This window comes from Larus michahellis, chromosome 8 (genome assembly GCF_964199755.1).
Source record: "Larus michahellis chromosome 8, bLarMic1.1, whole genome shotgun sequence".
Lineage (NCBI taxonomy): Eukaryota > Metazoa > Chordata > Aves > Charadriiformes > Laridae > Larus > Larus michahellis.
In genome coordinates this window covers 16,435,970-16,454,665 of record NC_133903.1, presented here as the reverse complement: position 1 = coordinate 16,454,665, position 18,696 = coordinate 16,435,970, and the positions used below count along the sequence as shown (strand labels likewise).

The following is an 18,696-nucleotide window of genomic DNA, read 5'->3' as shown; positions in this document are numbered from 1 at the left end:
CGATGGAGAAGCTCCTGCAGCCCCTATTGCGCTCCTGCAGTGCCCCGTTAGCACCCCCCGCGGGACGGGGGGCTCTCCCCCAGGGTCTGGCTGAAAGCTCCCGCTACCCCTCGGCACCCACCAAACCTTCCTAAGGCAGCAGCTCCTGCCAACAGGGCATGCGCCATGAACAGAGTCAGCTTCAAGGACGGGCAAGACACGGCACCACACAACTGGAAGATAATTTTACATAACTAATACCTACAACAGCACAGAGAAGCAGATCCCAAACCGCCCCCTCACCGCTGAGGAGCTGTGAGGCACTCGGGGACGGGCACAAGGCTGCGATGGAATACGGGCAGGAGCCAGCCACGCTCTGCCGCAGCCGCAGCGGGACAGAGAGGCCAGAGCCGCACCGGCACGTTCCAGTGAAGCGAGGGAGGGGGGCCGGGACAGAGCCACAGTCTGGAGCTTTGCTCAGAGCCGCATTAAAATGCATGAGCTGTGCTAGCCCTAATGATGAGCAGAGCTGTCAAACAAGGAGCTTGTCCCAGCTAATTATCTCTAACGAGGGCAGAGTGTCAGCGTCCCCGAGGAGCTGGGCAGCAGCTTCCCACTCAGCTCAGTTACAGACGAAGGAGAGGATAGGCAAATGTCATTGTGCTGGCCTAGCTACAAAAATCATTAATTAGGCAAATGCAGCCTTCTGTGCCAGTTTGCTCTTGAGAGCCTGGACTTGCTGCAGCTGCATACAGGCAGGCTGGAAACATCCCGGCTTTTGCCACCCAACCCGTCCCCTGCAGTGCTGAGCCTCCTGCCCCCGTGCAGAGACAGTGCAGCCCCAGTTTGGCAGCTTCTGACCAACCAGCCCGGGGCTGCGCAGCTGCGCCACGCTCACCTGGGGGCTCAAATACCCCTCGCGAGGCCTCCAACCCATTCCCAGGCCCAAAAAGCAGCAGAGAAGTCTGGTTTTCCGGAAACGCCACCGTTTCGGTCACGTTCCCCTCAACTACCTCTCTCATCCCCAGCCACCCAGCACAGCCCTGCAGAGGCTCTGCGCCTGCCCAGCAACCACCTCCACAGTGCTTCTCTCCCAAATCTTTAAGGCACTGGGAATTTCTGCTCCCCTGCAGTCCTCCTTCATTCCAGTGCAGAAGGGACCAGCCACGCACTGCTCTACCAGCCCAGTTTCTCTCTTATCATGGGTCCTGTGGCTCAGAAACCGAGACTTGTACACTTATATGCTAGAGAGGGGGAGCGTGTCTCTTCCTGGGGTGACAATCCAGAGATGTGGCTCACACGAGGTCCGTCCTGCAAGCTCTGCGCTTGTCCCCTGCCTCAGAGCTGAAGGGAGAGGGAGAAGAGGCTGCTTTTTCTCCAGCCAGAAACCCACCGCAGGACCACGAATCTCAGAGACGACACCAGCGCTACACAGCGCTGTTCACCAGCACGTGATTCTGGTAAGTGCTTTTCAGTGCCTTGTTGCCAGAGAGGAGCCAAGGCTCAAACACTCACTTCAACTACATTTTTACAAAATAAAGGGTTTTAAAAACACTGACTTCAAAGAGAATCAGTGCTAGAACCCAAGGGGTTGGTGTGACCTGTGCGGCCAGTGGCCGAGGAGCTCAGCCGCACCTGCCGGCAGGCACCGCCTGAGGCAGGGCGTTGAGGTTGTGCTTTTGGGGCACAACCATCTCCGCTGCAGAGGCTGGGGACTGATCTAAGTTACACCACCGCGTCTCACAGTCCCTGCTATAACACACTAACAAGCAATGAGTATCAGAGAAAAGTTTACTCATATTCCCAAAACGCGTATTTCATTTTATACCGTGATCAAGCTCTCAACAGCAGCCAACTATTTGTACAGGCAGAACCACCACGTTAAGTCTTACAAGAACACTTTCAGAGGCCACAGGACAGAAATTCTTTCCTCAGCCCACAGGAACGGTTCCTCAATGAACTTAGGCGGTCGTTAGACTTTGATGACTGCAACGTGCTCCTGGGCAACCTCTTCTTGTGGCCTCTTCCACACAACCTGGCTCAGACAGAAGACTCGCTGACCCCCACGGCTCGATCTGCAGCAGGGGTTTTGCTCCAAAGGTTTCTTTCCTTCTACTGCTTCTGCAGTGCCTGTTCTTTCAATTGGTTGACGAGCTCTTCGGCGTACACCTTAAAGAGTGGGACAGGGTCCTGAAACGAAGCAGAGAATAAACCATTTAAATGGAGTGAAGCTGAGTAGCAGCAAGGGGTGAAATAAGTGAGCCCAGGGAGCCAGTGCTGCGGGAGTGCTAACAACTAAAGCCAGGGGAAGATGTGAATGGGTTTTTTTCAGCGTCCGAACAAGGCAGCCTGCTACGCTATTCCTCCAGACACAGCTGCTGCGCCGCTCTGTAACCCTGCCTCAAAGATGACAGGGACCTGCATGGGACATTCATCAGCTTTCCCGCATCTACCTGCAGATGGGAACCACCAGTAGCACCCAGGGTTCCCTTCTAAAAATGCATCTCTCCCTCATTCAGAACTGTACTGAAGCACGGAGGGAGAACATACCCCTTGAAGGAGCTGGAGCCCCACAGGGTTCGGGGCCCGGCACCGCCTCATGCAGTCAGTGCTCCTGACACCTCTGCTCCTGCTGCAGCCACAACGGGAGCCAACGGGTCTGGGGGAAACATTGCCAAGAGTCCCCCCCCGCAGGCGACAACGCCCTTCTGCCCCAGCAGCTCTCTGGGGGCACGCTCCTCTGCACACTGCTTCTAACAAGCGAGCTGCAGCAACAGAGGGTCACCCACCGAGTGAGCCCTGGGCTTATATCCACGTGTCCCAAAAGCACAAGAAGGGTAGCACACGGCAACCAAAGGCAAAGATGTTCACACAACAGGCCATGACTTACGGGCCATCCCCCCAAATCGCTCTCCCCCCATCAGGGGATCTGGTTTACGAGGCACTGTAACCCAGACCCAGGTTTTGGGCACCCAAATTTAACCAGGTTAAACGTGGCTGCTCAGCAGCTTTGGAGCACCACTTCCATCGCTCAGGAGCACTCAGGCTGCTCAGATCAGCTGGACGTGCAGCCTGAAGCAGCTAAGACACCTCGGTGCTCAGCATTGCCTCAGGAACTCACCTTTTTTTCTAGGAGCCTCTGTTTTTCTATTGCTTCTTCTAAACTCAAGCCGACCCATTCAGCCTCCTCTTCTGGGATCACAAATTCCTGCGATAAAAGAAGGAGCAGGTGGTACATTTCGAGACGACTAAGATGCAAATCCAACTCACACAATGATGCGATCCAGCGGGAATGTTACTACAGACAAACCTTAAAACACTATTGCCTCATTTCTGGCAACGAAAGTCCGCTTCCCTTCTATCCTTTTCCCTTAGCAAGGGTCCTGCTTGCTCTGATCAGCCGTGTCCGCTGCCGTACCTGCCCTTTGTGTAGTTCTGGGGCTGTTTCTCAGCACAACTCCACAGACTGTGGATGCTGGTGGTGTTTCTATGCTGGCAACCATCACCAGCTGCACAAAACTAAGCTGCACACAGGCAGTTTGGACTCCTCGCTGCAGCATCAGTACGAATTCTCACTGCTGTTGGCAAGTGCCAGCTCCTACCAGTGCTTACTGCAGACCCTCACTGACCTCGTTCACAGCAAAAATACAGGCTTTTATCTTCATAAAGGATCAGTATAGCAATTAGTAGCCTGCAGAACGATGTTCAGATCTCTGCCCGTACCCTTAACCCTAAACACACAAGTATTAACATAGGTTTGCACTGCAACAGGATGATTAGGGCATTATCAGTCTGGACAACCATCAAATATGACTACAGACACAGGGACAAGAACTGCAGTCAGGCACCCACCTGGTACTTGTTATAGATCGCCTCTCTTTTGGCTGGATCGTTGGGATGCAGTTTTGGATCCCGCCGTGCAAGTCGCAGCAGCATTGTTCGCTTCAAATCCATCCCCAGCTTCGAGCACATATCGGCTTTTGGAGTCTGGAGAAATAAAGTCTGATGTTAAATTCCACCAAGAGAGAACACACAAGTCTATCAGCAGACAGACAACACTGGCACTTTATCCGCACGCTGTAGAAGCTTCTCAGGACACATATTATGAAAGGGGAAAGATCCCTTGGATTTGTTCTGGAGCTAATTTAATACCAACGGCTGCAAACAAGGGGGTATTAGAGGCTAGAAAGTTTAAATATGCACTAATACACTGACAGCAGCAGACAGCTGCAAGCCGCTGAGCAAGGGCAGCGCGGGTGCAGACCTGCAGGGTCTGTGCCGCCGGGTGCAGGGCCTGACCTTGAGGATGTAGAAGTCAAAGCCATAGGCCTCATCGATAAGGTCGAGGGTGCGCATGGTGACGGTGATGGTGAGGGTGGCGTCCAGGATCTCGCTGTAGAACTGGCGCTCGAAGAGCTGCGGCTTCCACGTCTTGGGCAGCCTGGTGGAGAGCTGGGCACAGACCGGTGGCGCTCAGGGCCCGAGGACAGCGCCGCCGCCCGCCGAAACGGGCTGAGGCTGCACCAAGGGCCGGGTAGGCGGCCCAGAACGGCGCCCGGGCCCCCCTCGCAGGGACACACCGGCCCGCTGACGCCGTCACGGGGTAAGGAAAAGCTCACCTTGTCGTTACGCGCATATCGGAAACCGCGGATCCATCCCTCGCCGCCCCACAGCCCCTCGTGGGCGGCAGGCGGCAGGTACACAGGCACCGGCACGTCCTGTACGCGCTCCCGCTGTCCGGTGCGCGGGTTCCGCCTGTAGCTCACGCCGAGCGGCCGCCAGTGCACGGGGGTGGGCGGCGTGTCATCCTGCAGGGAGGCCAGGTAGTGCTGCGGGAGCCGCGCACAGATGCCCTCCCGCAGCCGCAGGGCGGGCCAGAGCCGCGGCGCGTACCGGTGCAGCGGCATCGCCCGCCCGCCCCCCGCCGACTGCTTCCGCTTCCGCTCCCAGCGGCCACTGGAGCCGGAAGCGGGGCTGGAGCCGCCCTCCCATTGGCTGGCGCGGAGGGGGAGGACGGACGGCGGCCGGCAGGGGCCGCGCCGCGCCCGCGTTTCGCTGCTCACCAGTACCGACGGCATCAGCCCGGGTTTGCCCCCAAATACCGTTACCTTTATTAAATTATAAAACCGTAAGCTTTAAAATTTACCGTATAAAATAATCACAGGTATTAACAGCAAAGAAAAAACCCAACAACCCATACATTATTTTTTTTTCCCCCCCAGACACCAGAATTCGCCCATTTTACCCAAAATAATTAACACCCCCCCACACCCCTCCCAGGGGCCTGACACAACCTTGTGCCAGGGCCAACAGTCGCGGGGATGGGGGGTGGGGGACGGGGCGGCAAAAGCAGAACTTCAAGGATCAAACACAAAATTAAACAATCACGTTATGGGGATTTTTTGCCCCAAAGCTTCTCCCGCCTCGCGGGCGAGGAATTATTGCTTTTCTCGGGTAATGGCAGCACTGGGGCCAAGGCCGGGGGCCGCGGCCGTGAAGGAGCTGCCACGCCGCTGTGCAAACCGAGAGAGAAAGGGGGAGAAAAAAGTGCCTAAAAGTGATAAAAGTCCGAGGAAGGGCCGAGGGCCCTGTGCCACCTGCTGCCGGCGGCGGCTGAAGGGCCGGGGGGGACCGCAGGGGACACGGGGACGACAGCGGTTGGGCGCACACGAGCCCCCTTCACTCGTCCTGCGTCCGCTGGAAGAGTCGGAGCTTGCGGAGGCCGGGGAGGGATAAAGTGCAGAGCTGAGCAGAAGGCTGGGCGCTTCTCTGAGCAAAGGAATAAACCCGTTTCCTACAAACTAGGAGGCAAATCCTTCATAGAGAGCTCTTTCCTGAGGGGCTCCGTGGAGGGGGGCTCCACACCAGACCGACCACAGCCGGAATAAACCAGCAAGGAACGATGCGTTTGAGCCCTTATCTACAGAATAAGGATGGGCGAAGACAACTTGCCTGGTTGCCAAGTTTCTGCCCTCGCTTTCCGATGCCTGCGTGCCCTATGGTAAGGCTAAGGTGAGACAGACGCTGCAAAGGAGCCCACAGCGATGCTCTTGGCTGGGGTGGGACACCGCTGGTGGTCTCAGATGGGGCTGTGACCCCACAGCACATCCAGGAGGATGAAGGAGCAGGGGCCGGGCAGCTCGGACACCATCCTGGACCCCCTACGCTGCCCCGGTAGAGCCATGCACACATCCAACCCACAAAAGGGAGGAAGACGGTGAATACCTGAACATGGAGAGCGGAAGGGGACAGTGCAGCAGCCTGCCTCCTTCCAGATGAGCTCAAAGGGCTAAAGTTAAACTTAGACTAAACCCTGCACTGCCGTGGGTTTCACAGCTCGGGGCTAGATGCTGCTGATGCCTCTTGCACCTTCCCACGTGGGTTTTTTTTTTTTTTTTTCACATTCCTGCCAAGTCTGATCCTGAATCCAGGGCTCAAGTCCTGGCCTCATTCTTGCCCCCCCAGAATCAGGAGTAGGTAAGAGCAGCACCACCCGTTTCACAGGGCCCCTGCGGAGACGGTGACCAAGGGCTCAGGGCACACTGAGATCAGCTCCCTGCCTCCCCATCAGCACCACAGCAGCATTTGCACACACCCCACACCACCCCCCCAAGGGTCAGAAGAAACCCCTTCTTCTTTTAGGTTCCAATGCTGATTGCAGGGTGGCAGGGGAAATCCCTGTCCTACAGCCCTCTGCTGGGACGGGATGTGCAGGGAGGAGCCCAGCAGCCGAAGCCCTGGCTCCAGCCCAGCGTGGGCTAAGCCCAAGCCTGATGGATGCAGCAGGAGGGGAGGAAGGGGTGGCGATTTCCCCCAGGGCCATGGGGAAAGTGGGGGACAGGCTATTCCTTGATCTAGAACCACGAAAAGCCTGCCCCATCCCAGCAGAAAAGCAGAGGTGGCCTCAACCTTGCCTTCACAAGACAAGCACATCATCATCCTCTTTAAACCTGGTCCGTACTGCGCTCTCCCGGCCAGTGAATGAGCGTGTTTAAGGGGATTGCCGACGTGCGAGAGACGGGCAGCCCAGGCAAAGAGCAGCCCCGCCAGCCCTCTGCCTCTGCCGCCGGGAGCCGAGCGGTTCAGGTCACAGCATAGAGCTCCTCACGGTCGTTCTGGCAGATCTGATAGCGACAAGTGAGCTTCTGCGACCAGGCCCAGGGCTTCTTATGCTTGTCCCGAGGAGGAAGCAGGAAAGCGACGCTGGAAGCCACCAGCACGTGCCAGATGCTGTGGGTGTAGTAGTAGTTCTCATTGGTTTCCATGAATGCATATACTGAGATGGCGATGAAAGCCAAGGTGATCCCTGGGAGGAGGTAGAAAACCCAGCGCTTCCACGAGGGGGGGTAGCAGCGTCTGCGCTTCACTCCGTGGTAGACCTGGAGGGCACAGAAGGGTTAAGCATCCAAGCAGAAGCTTAGGAAGGGATAAAACAGCCAGCCTTGCCTGACCCAGGAGCTTCTGCCAACCTCCCAGCAAGAGGGTGTGCCTGCTGCCCCTGAGAAATTCAGCCTCCCCACTTCTTGGGCCCATCTCTTGCGTGCAAGAGCTGTGGCACCAGCAGGCAGGTGATGCCACAGCTCCTGCCCAGGGCAAGGGCAACAGACAGCCATTGTGGGACAACACTGCAGCCACTGGCGTGCGCTCAACTGGTGCTGCCGCAGCGGGACTGTGCTGAGACCCGTAACTGGGGGATTTCTCAGCTATTGGAGGGGTGGAATGTGAATCCCTTGCCCTGCGCCCCCTCCACCCGGGTGTTTCAAGGAGATCAAGCCCTGCCTGTGGATCGGCTGGCATCTGGGGTCTGCTCTGCCACCGTCATTCCCTGGAGGGGAGCAAAGGGCAGCAGGTCCTGCCTGGCTGCCCTTACTTACCCACGCTGCGATCATGATGACGAGGGCAAAGAGGCAGGGACCCATCATGTTCCACACCCCTCTGCGGTCCAGCTGCAGGGACATGGCAATTAACAGGGTCCCCAAGACGAAAAGGACCTGGGAATGAGACACCACCACTATCATCAGCAGCTTGCCAGCTGCCAGAGCACAGCCAGCCATGGCAGAGGCAGGGAGGACCTCACCTCCTGGCCACCCAGCCCTGCGTGCGTGCGGGACTCAGGAGCAACACCTTCGGAAGCAGAAACCAGAGGACCCACAAACCTTTCCCACAAATCTCAGTCCCTCAAGCCCAGTCCCTACAAGCATGCAGGTTCACGATCCAAACTCCTGGGACAAAACAACCCACTGGTTTAAAAATTAAGGTGGCAGTGGGTGACAAACAGGCTTTGTCACCAGGCTGGGCTGTGTCATTAAAATACAGCCATGAGAGGGCTCAGCATGGCCACCCGTGGCTTGGCTGGCTCAGGTCTGGCCCTGCCGCGCAGGGTGACCTGACACTCACGTATTTCAGGATCTTCTTCACTCGGGACATGCACAGGATCGTCACCCAGATGGACACCACAGAGCCCAAAAAGTCACAGTACTGTAGTGTGTCGTAGTTCATGATGCACATCACCGCGACGCCTGGCTGGTCACACGCGTGGTAGAACTAGAGCCAGGGACAAAAACAAAGGCTAAAACGAATCCAGCAGCACCACAAGGCTTCCTGGGAAGGAGAGGCAGGAGAAGGCTCAGCCCATGGCAGCGCCTCCAGGAAGCTCCACCAAGCGCTGTGGCATTACAGAAAGCAGGTGAGAGCAGCCATCAACCTGCACCCTCCCAGCAGCAGCCGAGAGCTCCGAGGACAGCACCCTTCAAGCACGCAATGCTCCAACCCCACCTCAGCTCCCTGGGGTCCCACCCCCAAATACGAGCACCCGCAATGTGGGTGGAGGAGCCCAGTGAAAATGACACTCCTGCCAAGCTCTGAAGGGGCAGGACATGTCCATGGAGGTGCTTGTCCAACGATCCTAGAAGCTCCTTGTGGAGCTCCAGGATGGATTGCTCCACCAAGGACTTCAGCCCAATGCAGCATCCCTGATGCTCAGGGGGAGCTGGCAGGGCACCTGACAAAAGGCAATGCCTACCGTGGAGAAGAACATGGTGTAGGTGTAGACGGAGGCCTCCACCAGGTAGTAGCGATAAACAGCAACCGCTATAGCTGGCAGGAACATGAGGTTGCTCAGAGTGAGCAGGAGGGTGGCCAGGTTCTGCGCACTGACAGACTGGGCCTTGGTAACGTCCGTGCAGCTCCAGCCGCCCCAACCTGTGGAGCAGAGAGGCTTGTGTGGATCTCACATGCCCTGCCTTGTCCTCTCGCACCACCCAGCAGGAGACTGAGACTCCTCAGAAGAAGCAATACCCCCCTGGACTTATCACGGAGCCTCCTCTCCCTTGCTCCATCAGCCACTCACACTCCTGTTCTCAGGATGGTCTCGTTACTCATCGCATGCTCTGCTGTGGAAATTCTTGGGGAACTCCAGCAGAGCTGCATGTCTGCTCTGAGGACATCCCCCAGGTTGTTCCCACGTAGCAGGGGCCATCCTATGTACAGCAGGGGTCTGCCCAGGCTGGTTCTTTTCATCCCTACAGTAACTCAATGCACGTGCTACTTGCTGGTGGTACATCAAGGATTCAAGGCTCGGATGCTTCAGGTGATGGTGTAAGCTGGATGCAAGATCCCTAGAGATTCCAGGAATCAGGGTGGAGCATGATACACAGCACTGAGGAAGCCTCTGGGCTCCTGTCCTACCTCCTATCACAGCAGGACAGACTGAAAAGCCAGCTCAGGTGGCTCTGGGCCTTGCCCAACTGAGTTTTGAAGATGTCCAAGGATGGAGATCTGGATATTATGCAAAGCTGAACAGCTTTGATGAGGGAAAATTTGTCTTCAATTTAGCTGGAAAGTTCCTTGCTGCAGCCTCTTGCCCTTTCCCTCTGCTCTCCCAGAAGAACCCAGCTCCAGGGTCCCTGGAGCCCCTGTAGGCAGGTTCAATTCGATCCCCCTCCAACTCCTCTTCTCCAGGGTGAGCGCAGCCACCACCTCAGCCCACGGTGATGTCTCGCTCTGTGCAGGACAGAGGGAGTGACCATTTCCACAGGGCACAATCCAGCCTGCTGACTGGATACCAGTCAGGTATCCAGGACTCAAGGACTGAGCTGAGACACTCACCTGCTTCTTTTTTTTTTTTTTAATTTTAAATTATTTTAATTCAAGGTTAGGATGCCCACACCCTCCCTTTTGGGGAAAGGAGGTCAGTCACAGGGCAGCCTGGGTATGTGGAAGCACACGGTCAACTCCATGGTCAAGAAACGGAGTTAAAAGTAGCATCCATCCCATTCCAGTGCCACTAGAAACCCAGCCAGCAGCTCTGCCCCTTCTGCCGGCTCCCTGCCAGGCAGAGCCCAGGGAGGCTGCTCTCTCCAGTTAATTTCTGGGTCACGAATATGCAGATGGGGCATTTCGCTCCGAGTGATTCAGCAGAAAGCTGTCCTCAGCCTGATTCCCCGGTTCCCTTGGGGTGCTCTGTGCTTCCCAGAACCTGGCAACCCTGGGGGAAATTAGGATGCTGCTCTCTCCACCTCGCTCCTCGCCCCCCCGTCAGCACTGCAGCAGACGGCAGGGACGTCCTGGCTCAGGCCCAAGGCAGCAGCGAACCACATTTTGTCTCGTCCTTCTTCTGAGAACAGGTAGAGGGACCCACCCAAGCAGGGCAAGGCTATCATCTTCCCTACACCACCGACTCCCGCCCAGTCTTCTCATCCCATTAACATAATTAGCAGCTGACACCGATGTTCCACCTCCGAGTCTAAGGGCTGGCCTGTGTGCTGGCTCTTGGCAGCAGGCAGAGCACCATGGCAAAGGACAGACAGGGACGGCAGCCTGCTCTCGTCGCGTCCCGTACCAGGACCCTACACAACAAACCTCCCCGAGAGGCACAGGCTCTGACGCGGGCGTTTTCAGGCAGCCCTGCCACCATCCTCATCTCTCTGGAGATGCTCAGCAGAACCTCCCCAAGCTGGAAGCCAAAATCCAAGCTGCCCTCAGATGGATTCCCCATTTCCCCTGGGCTGCTCTGTGCTTCCCAGAACCTGTCACTCCTCAGGAAAGTCAGGATGCTCCCGAAGAGGCCACCACGGGTGCCGAGGGCTCGTTGGACAGGCGCTGTGACACCTGGCTGCTCCTGGCAGCCGCGGCACACCCCAGGCTCCCCTGCCCAAACAGCACCACTGAAAAACACGGCCTCCCCTTGGGAAGGACGACAAAGCTTCCCGGGAAAAGGCACTCACCAGCCTTGCAGCTGCAGCCGGCGTAGAGGTAGCCATGTCTTCTCAGGAGGCTGCACTGTCCATACGGCCCACAGTCATTGAAGCAGGGGGTGAGGTATGCGAAGACGGTCACTTTGGCTTCTGCGGCGTTACATTCACTGCAAGGAGAGCAGGAGGTCGCGCTGGTACCCCAGTCCCTCAGGGCAGCCCTGTGGCCAGGGACCACTCTACTCCCGAGGGTCAGGCCACGCTCCTGCATGCAGGCTCCCCGCTGTTTTGGGATCTGCTCCATCCCTCCCAAGAGCTAGGAGCAGAGTCGGCTCCCTCTCCACTCGGACTGCCAAAATGATGTGCAGGAGGGAGTCATCTCCCTCCAGACCCCTACAGCCGACCCCGGTACCCAGGATCAGCATTGCCAGCGCTGTCTTATAGCACGTGCTTAGCCCCTTACGCAAGGAACCAGCAGGAAGGCAAACCGCAGAAGTATGGGCACAGCTGCCTGCACCTCAGAGAACCCTTGAAGGAGTAACAGCAACATTTTTGTTAACCAATTTATCACCTCAAAATCCACCTGGGGAAGGGGAAGCTCATCCAGGCAGGCTCTGCTATCCACAGTCCGCACGATACGTGCCAGCTCGGCACCAGACAAGCTGCTTGGGTGCTCACGAGAAAGTCAGCATTGCCACCCACCTCCTTCCCCCTCCACAGCCACAGTTCAGCTGATACCAGGTGAGAGAAGCCCACGGCAGGGCGGTGAGGATGGGGGCTCGGTGTTGCTCATGCCAGCCAAGGGCGGCGGGATGCGGAGGCAGAGTGCTCTGAGCCGGCCCCAAGGCGGAACGAGGCACCAGACTCACCCCTGGCCCTTTGGGCAGATGAGTTGCAGGGAGAGGAACCAGTCATCCGTCTGCGGGTACAGCACAATCAGCATTGCTTCCGGGGAGGACGTGCTCACACGCAGAGGGTAACCCTGGAAAAAAGCTTAAAGAAAAAGAGGGAGCTGTGGTGTGCCAAGACTAGGGGAGAAAAGCCCACAGCGATCTGGGGCTGAGACCGACTGCACAGGAATCAGACGCTCCTGTGGCTCCTTGCTCCCATCCTCAGGAGGCACCAGGAGGATGGAGAGGACCCTTGCTCCTGAAACCCTTGTTTTTCCTTTCGTCTCAGCTCTCAGTACCTGCCTAGAGAGCACAGGGCACCTGGAACAGCCTGTTTGCTTGGCTAGTCCTCCAGGGCACAGCTTAGCTTCTCTTCACATCACTGATGCCTTGAACACCCCCAAGCCCCCTGCCAACAAGGCTGGAAGAGCCCCAGCTGGTAACCAGACCTTCCTTTGGTGGAGGCTAACTCCCGGTGCCAGACCAGCACCTGCACCCCAGCACTCTGGGCACGTGCCAGCACGAAGACCTCAGGAGGGTTCGTGCCAAAACCAGCTTCCCTGGGACACCCCACAAAGTCCCGAGGCAGTTACCAGCTCAGGAGGTGGAAAAGCAAAGCCCCGAGCCGGTGCAGCTGAGCTGGCGGCGGGTGCCGGCGTCTCTCGTACCTGTGCTGCAGTTGTGCGTGGCATTGAGGGACAGCACCGGTGAAGCAGCACTCACACACGCTACCACGGTGGCGTTGGCCAGGCTCACGGACGTCTGCGCAAACAAGAGCAGTGTCCCACGTCAGAGCACCCTGATGTCACCCCCCCACACACACAATTCATCTCCCACTCTGCCCATGGTATACGGGACCAGCAGGTGATAATAAATCCTGCAGATCAAGGTCACCCATCAATTCAGCAGCTGTTTCTGGGCAAAGCTGCGTTCACCTCACCCTGCACTGCCACCGTGTCACATGCTGGCTGAAAGGCAAGAGAGCCTCCTGAGGGACTGCCCCAAAGCTCAGGGACACCCAGACATTGCTTCAGCACGAGCGCAGGGTGGCAGAAATCAGAGGCAGCAGGACATCAGGGCTGAGCCCCACTCCAGCCCTCAGGAATTTTCACAGAATTTCAGAGGGCTGATTGCGGGGTGTCACTGGGAGCCTGGGAATCAGCGACTTGGGCAGGAACATCCCTGGGTTTCCCTGCTCGGTCTCCTCTCCTGGTGGCAAGGCGCCAGGCTCCCGTGGAGAAGATGGCATCGCAGCTGCTTTCCATTTTGTCTCCTCTGCGTCACTGCCACCACATGCCAGCAAGCTGTGGCATTTGAATTGGAGCTGGCAGGTGGGACATGCTGGAATCGGCTAAAACAGGCTCAGAGTGTTTTGTGACAACAAAAAGAATAAGAAATAGTCCCACCGGTACCTACAATCCCCGGAGTCTGCTGACAAACCAGCCCAGGAGCAGGGACAAAGCCCCACAGAGGGGAGACAATCCCATCAATCAGCCTCCGCACCTTGTTGAGCAGGAGATTGACCACGAGGGAACCCCCGCTGTCCATGCCAGTGTTCAGGTTGAGGAGGAGGAGGGTCGGGGAGAGGGAGTTCACGGGCACGCTGGGACCATTCAAGAGCCTGTAGCGCACAGACACCACATCCAGGTCCTCACGGACGACGGGCTGGTTCTGCAGACAGAAGCTCCTCTGGTCGGACGCATTGCGTGAAGTCTCTCCCGTAGACAGAGTGGGGCTCCCTGCTGCTCCTGCGCTACCCGGTCTCGGACCAGTTTGGCTCTGGTTTAGGCTGCCGAAGTTAAGGAATGAACTGGTACTGCCTGGTCTGCAAGCTGTAAAGCAAAAAAAACAAAAAAAAAAAAAGGAGAAGAATCAGCACAGCCAGGACGAGCACCTCACCCAGGCAGGGCCCCGGCAGCTCCAGACCTTCAAGTGACAGCACAAACTGGGGGTATTTCAGCTGGTTCATGCACTGCAGCATTGGCTACAGCCCCTGAAAAGCAGGGGGAACTCTAGCATCAGCATCCACAATTTGGGACGCTGATGGAAGGCAGACAGCGGTACAGCGGGTGGAAGCACCCTGGAGCTGCTGGGAAGGGGAGAGGGAGCAGAAGAAGAGAACACACAGCATCGTAACACATCAACATACCCAGGGAGTACTCACCAGCCAGTGGCAGAGCACAGCACTGAGCTGCCCCATAACCACAGGCTGCATAAAAGTCTCTACCAGTTCCCCAGACACGAGCAGACAAGGCTGAGCAGAAGAAAAAGCCAACCCAACGTAGCTACAGGCACAAGCCATCACGTCACGGCAGATGGAGCTGAATGCGACACTTGGGAGTCCTACTGGTGGAGCCTGTCCATCCCTCCCAGAGACTCTACTGCTCCCCTCTAACACCCTCCAGGACAAGGGATGAGGCTCTGCTTTGTGGAGGAGATAGCAGAACCCCCAGCAGGAGAAAAACTTTAAAATGTACCTAGTTGGTGAGCTTCCAAGAGTTAAATAGAGATTATGGTCACGTAATAAGAGGATGCAAAGGTGCCTATCGTAGTCACAAGGACCTCGTGACCTCCTGGGTCTCAAGGCGTCACCTGAAATGGTGACATCTCCTCACTACAACCCAAGACATTACCCCAAGTAAACCTCTGTGAGATGGTTTCCTGTCTGTAGCCTACTTATAGTCCATCAATAGTCAACGTATCATTACAGTCTGGGGCATCTACCCAAAACTATTTTCCCCATCAGATTTTAAGCCAGCCGCTGCTTCCCAACCAGCCTTTGGAAAATACCATTGCCGAACTTTTCAGGCATTTCCAAAACAGGCAGGTCCAGGGAGTATCCCTCTTGAGGGAACGCTGGAGCCTTCACTTTTGACCCCAAAGCAACAACTAGATCTCAGCCCTCAAGTTTACGCCCAGGCAACCAGCGTGCTGGGGAACGCCGGCCACTACAGCCAGCCACCCAAAGGCCCAAGAGAGACACAGTAGACACAAAGTTCTCTCTGGTCCTTTCCATAGGACTGGAGAAAGTGGAAGCCCACCTCTGAAAGAAGCCAGCATCTTCACAGACACACTGGCATTGGCAGCGCCGAGACTCTCCACCATGATCTGCAGCCACTTCTCCCAGGGAGGCGAATCCAAGGCCAGGCTGCAGTTTACCTTCCCCACGCAGGTGATGATCCTCTGGAAGGACTGGGGCAGCGTGATGGAGCCCAGCACTACCCGCACGGCGCACGCTTTTTGCTCGCTTGACACGCAGTTCCGCAGCTCAAGCCACATCACTGCGGTGTGCTTGGGAACAAAGACCCTGCAGGAGGAAGGATGAGCAGTTTGCAGAGCTTGAACTCTCAACACAAGCCAGTCACGACCCACTGCGGTCTCTGGGGCTTTGGGGCAAGAACTAGATCACCCTGGTTGGTGTTATGACAATCCTTCCTACAGGAAACCTCTTCCTCAGCACAAGAAAGACATGGACCTGTTGGAGCGGGGCCAGAGGAGGCCACGGAGATGCTGGGAGGGCTGGAGCACCTCTGCTGTGAGGACAGGCTGAGAGAGTTGGGGGGGTTCAGCCTGGAGAAGAGAAGGCTCTGGGGAGACCTTGGAGCCCCTTCCAGTCCCTAAAGGGGCTCCAGGAAAGCTGGAGAGGGACTCTGGATCTGGGAGGGGAGCCATAGGATGAGTGGGAATGGTTTTCAACTGGAAGAGGGGAGATTTAGATTAGGTATTTGGAAGAAATTCTTGGCTGTGAGGGTGGTGAGCCCCTGGCGCAGGTTGCCCAGAGAAGCTGTGGCTGTCCCATCCCTGGAGGTTTCCAAGGTCAGGTTGGAGGGGGCTTGGAGCAACCTGGTGTGGTGGGAGGTGTCCCTGCCCAGGGCAGGGGGTGGCACTGGATGGTCTTTAAGGTCCATTCCAACCCAAACGAACCCAAACCAAACAAAACATCTCAAAGAACTAAAATTCCTGCAGTTGAACTTCTAAGACCACCTGGGAAGTGTTGGATAAAGGCATTCGTGTGCTCCCTGTGCAAACCCTAGCACTGCTGCAGGGAGCTCGGCAAACAGGCTCAGAGACCCCCAAGCTCCAGCCCCACAGGGAACACCCGTGGCTTCCCCCAAGGAGCACCTGTGGGAAATCTCACCCCCACAAAGCCCCAGGTCTTTCTGCCCCCTGCTCTCACTCACTTGACATGCAGTGCCTTAGCAGGCGAGACGACGGTTTGTGGCATGGCAACACCAGGCTCCAGAACAGGCATATCAGCGAGTCTGAGCACAAACATATCTGCCTGGAACATATAGGGGCACGGAGTGGAGAAACCCTGCAGGAGGGGAGAGAGCAGACGGGTCAGCTGTGGCGAGACAAACTGGGCAGAGTACGACGGCCGAGACCCTCTCCAGGACCCTCACCTTCACTTCGATCCTGCCCGCAGCCTCAGGGAGATGGGCAGCGATGAACCAGTCTCCGGCAGCAGGGGTGGTGACGTTCACAAAGGTGGTGTTTTGCACAGCGCTGCTCAGAGTGATGCTTATGCTATAGGAAGGACGGACGGTCGCATTTGCAGGAAAATCAGTGCCCAGCGGATTAATTACGGGAGGGGCTCCATAGCGAAAGTGCCTGTGAGAGAAACCAGAATGCGAATAAACTGAGGGATGTAAAAGACACTGGCAAAAGAAATTGGGATACAAACTCACCAGGGGACACCCAGGTTGGCCAGAAAAAACCTCACATTTCAAGTGGACCACAAGAGCCATCATTTTCATCTGGTGAGGACTGGGTGCTATTAGCTTTATCCGGAATTTCTTGAGAGATTGGTTTAACTTGGCTGCTTATTAAGGTAAGGATTTACACTTTTTCATCAAGCCTGAAAGCAAATTTCCACACTTACCAAGGTTAAGCCCCAGCTGCCAGACTACTCCTTTTTTCTAACCATCAGCAAATGCCCCATATAGGCCAAACCATCAGAGAAGAGCTTTCATTTTCTAGCCAAGATCTGCATCTTCCCTATTTCCCCTTTTAAGGAGGGTGGGCAGAGAGACGAAGAAGATGCTCACCAAGGGGGGCCCATGTGACCAACCTCAGTACACCAGCATCCGCTTTCCAGATAAGCGGCCCAACGTTTGAATTACCAGAAAAGCAGGCAGTTAAGTAATACATGGGATGTTTACTTGGGCAACCAATTCAGCATTTAATTTGCTTGCTTTTGGACTGCTAGAGCATTGCGATAGAACAATGGAGGTCGCAGGTCCAGCAAACAAACGTGACAGGTGATGTGTTATTAACCTGCTTGCGTTTAGCTGGGCTGGTCTTCACTTCTTAGGGTATCATTTAGCTGCTGCCGTGTCCTGCACATCCCCAAACTATTGGAAACCTTTCTAGGAAGCAGGAAGTAGGAAGATCATCTGTGCCAGGCTGCTCAGGAGCAACTCAAAGCACCGGTCTGCGCCCAGGACAGACCAGGGAAGCGCAAGCCTCTCCCGAGACCTCCATGGAGTGGATGCCAGAGACCCATGTGTCTCCATGGGCACAACTTGGCCAGGAAACTTGGGACCCTCCCAAGATACAGCTCAAAGTCTTGCAAGTTTTTAACCTCAAATCCTTCAAGAACTCCAGTACTGTTTCAAGCAGCATTTCTTTCACTGGCATTGAGTTTGCCATCTTCTCAGGCTCCTGCGTCTGCATTCCTCTGCTATCTCTGCTCCGCACAAGGCCCACACCCTTCACAAAGTGTTCCCAGTCTCTTCATTTCCTCTGCACTGAGGAATTTGTCTGTCTCCAATTGGTTTGGGTCCTCTCAAGCCCCTTGTAGTCCTGCCACATCCTTTGGTACCACATGCAGGAGCCTGCCAGCCACAGAAAGGTCCAGGAACACCTTTGCTCACGAGCAGCAACACCAGTCTCACTGTGAAGCTCTCTCCAGTGTTTCTAAGGTGTCTCTTAGACACCACGTCTGCTAGACAGCCCCAGATCCACTGGTAACGTGGACACAAAATGCTCCTACTAGTTTAAACACAGTTTTAGGGCTAGTAAGAAACTATGGCTGCTGCAACTGGGGAACAGATGCCCAGCCTCCTACAAAGAACCCACCCCAGCCATGAGCAACACGGACAGAAGGACAGGAAGCCCACGTGGGCAAGCACGGACACAGGGACATACGTACACTGTGATCTCCATGTTGGTGCACTCAGGTCCTTTCCCCCGGGACGCTTGCAGGAGCCAGCGAAGCAGCACAGTGTCTTCTGGCACACGGAAGTGGAAGAGCTTGGCGTTCCCATACCAGCTGTAGAAGGAGAGCTTCTGTGCACTCTGGGAGAAGTACTCGGAGACATAGAGGGAGTCTGAAAGGCAGAGGGCACAGCGGTTGCTGGGGGGGCTACTGGTGGCAGGCTGCAGGGCTACACCCACAGAAGCTCACAGCAGTTCTAAGGTTGTTGGAGAGGACCCCTGTGTGTCCCTGACTTCTCATCCCAGTCCTGTTAGAAAAGTGGTGGTCCATGTTGTTCCTCCAGCCAGAACTGCCCACAGCCTGCTACAAACCCCTCACCTGAAGCCACAGAGCACTAAAAGATGCCTTAACCACGCTCTGCAAGATGTGCTCTGAAGACGACAGATCACCAGAGACACCGAGGAGGAGGAGGAGG

General features: G+C 56.2%; 2 protein-coding genes across 4 annotated transcripts in view; both read right to left on the bottom strand.

Annotated features, from left to right (window-relative positions):
- Window positions 1-1,756: 1,756 nt before the first annotated feature.
- On the bottom strand, window positions 1,757-5,077 carry MRPL28 (mitochondrial ribosomal protein L28). The gene is made up of 5 exons (XM_074597599.1): window positions 4,599-5,077; window positions 4,279-4,431; window positions 3,832-3,966; window positions 3,101-3,187; window positions 1,757-2,169 (listed from the first exon to the last, which is right to left on the bottom strand). Exons 1-5 carry the CDS (start codon window positions 5,055-5,057, stop codon window positions 2,092-2,094), a joined length of 912 nt encoding a protein of 303 aa, XP_074453700.1. The 5' UTR covers window positions 5,058-5,077; the 3' UTR covers window positions 1,757-2,091.
- A 473-nt stretch (window positions 5,078-5,550) lies between these two features.
- The window catches only part of PGAP6 (post-GPI attachment to proteins 6), an 18,744-nt gene continuing 5,598 nt past the window's right edge, over window positions 5,551-18,696 (bottom strand). The window contains exons 2-13 of one of the 3 annotated variants that reach the window (XM_074597596.1): window positions 18,216-18,393; window positions 16,465-16,672; window positions 16,243-16,376; window positions 15,103-15,368; window positions 13,565-13,893; window positions 12,730-12,823; window positions 12,041-12,164; window positions 11,205-11,341; window positions 9,002-9,180; window positions 8,377-8,523; window positions 7,854-7,970; window positions 5,551-7,358 (exon numbers count right to left, since the gene is read on the bottom strand). In XM_074597596.1, coding sequence (XP_074453697.1) covers window positions 7,062-7,358; window positions 7,854-7,970; window positions 8,377-8,523; window positions 9,002-9,180; window positions 11,205-11,341; window positions 12,041-12,164; window positions 12,730-12,823; window positions 13,565-13,893; window positions 15,103-15,368; window positions 16,243-16,376; window positions 16,465-16,672; window positions 18,216-18,393 — 2,210 coding nt within the window. In that variant the 3' untranslated portion in view covers window positions 5,551-7,061. Of the gene's footprint in view, window positions 7,359-7,853; window positions 7,971-8,376; window positions 8,581-9,001; window positions 9,181-11,204; window positions 11,342-12,040; window positions 12,165-12,729; window positions 12,824-13,477; window positions 13,894-15,102; window positions 15,369-16,242; window positions 16,377-16,464; window positions 16,673-18,215; window positions 18,394-18,696 lie in introns of those variants that run through there. The other 2 variants (XM_074597595.1, XM_074597598.1) reach the window with 2 other exon arrangements.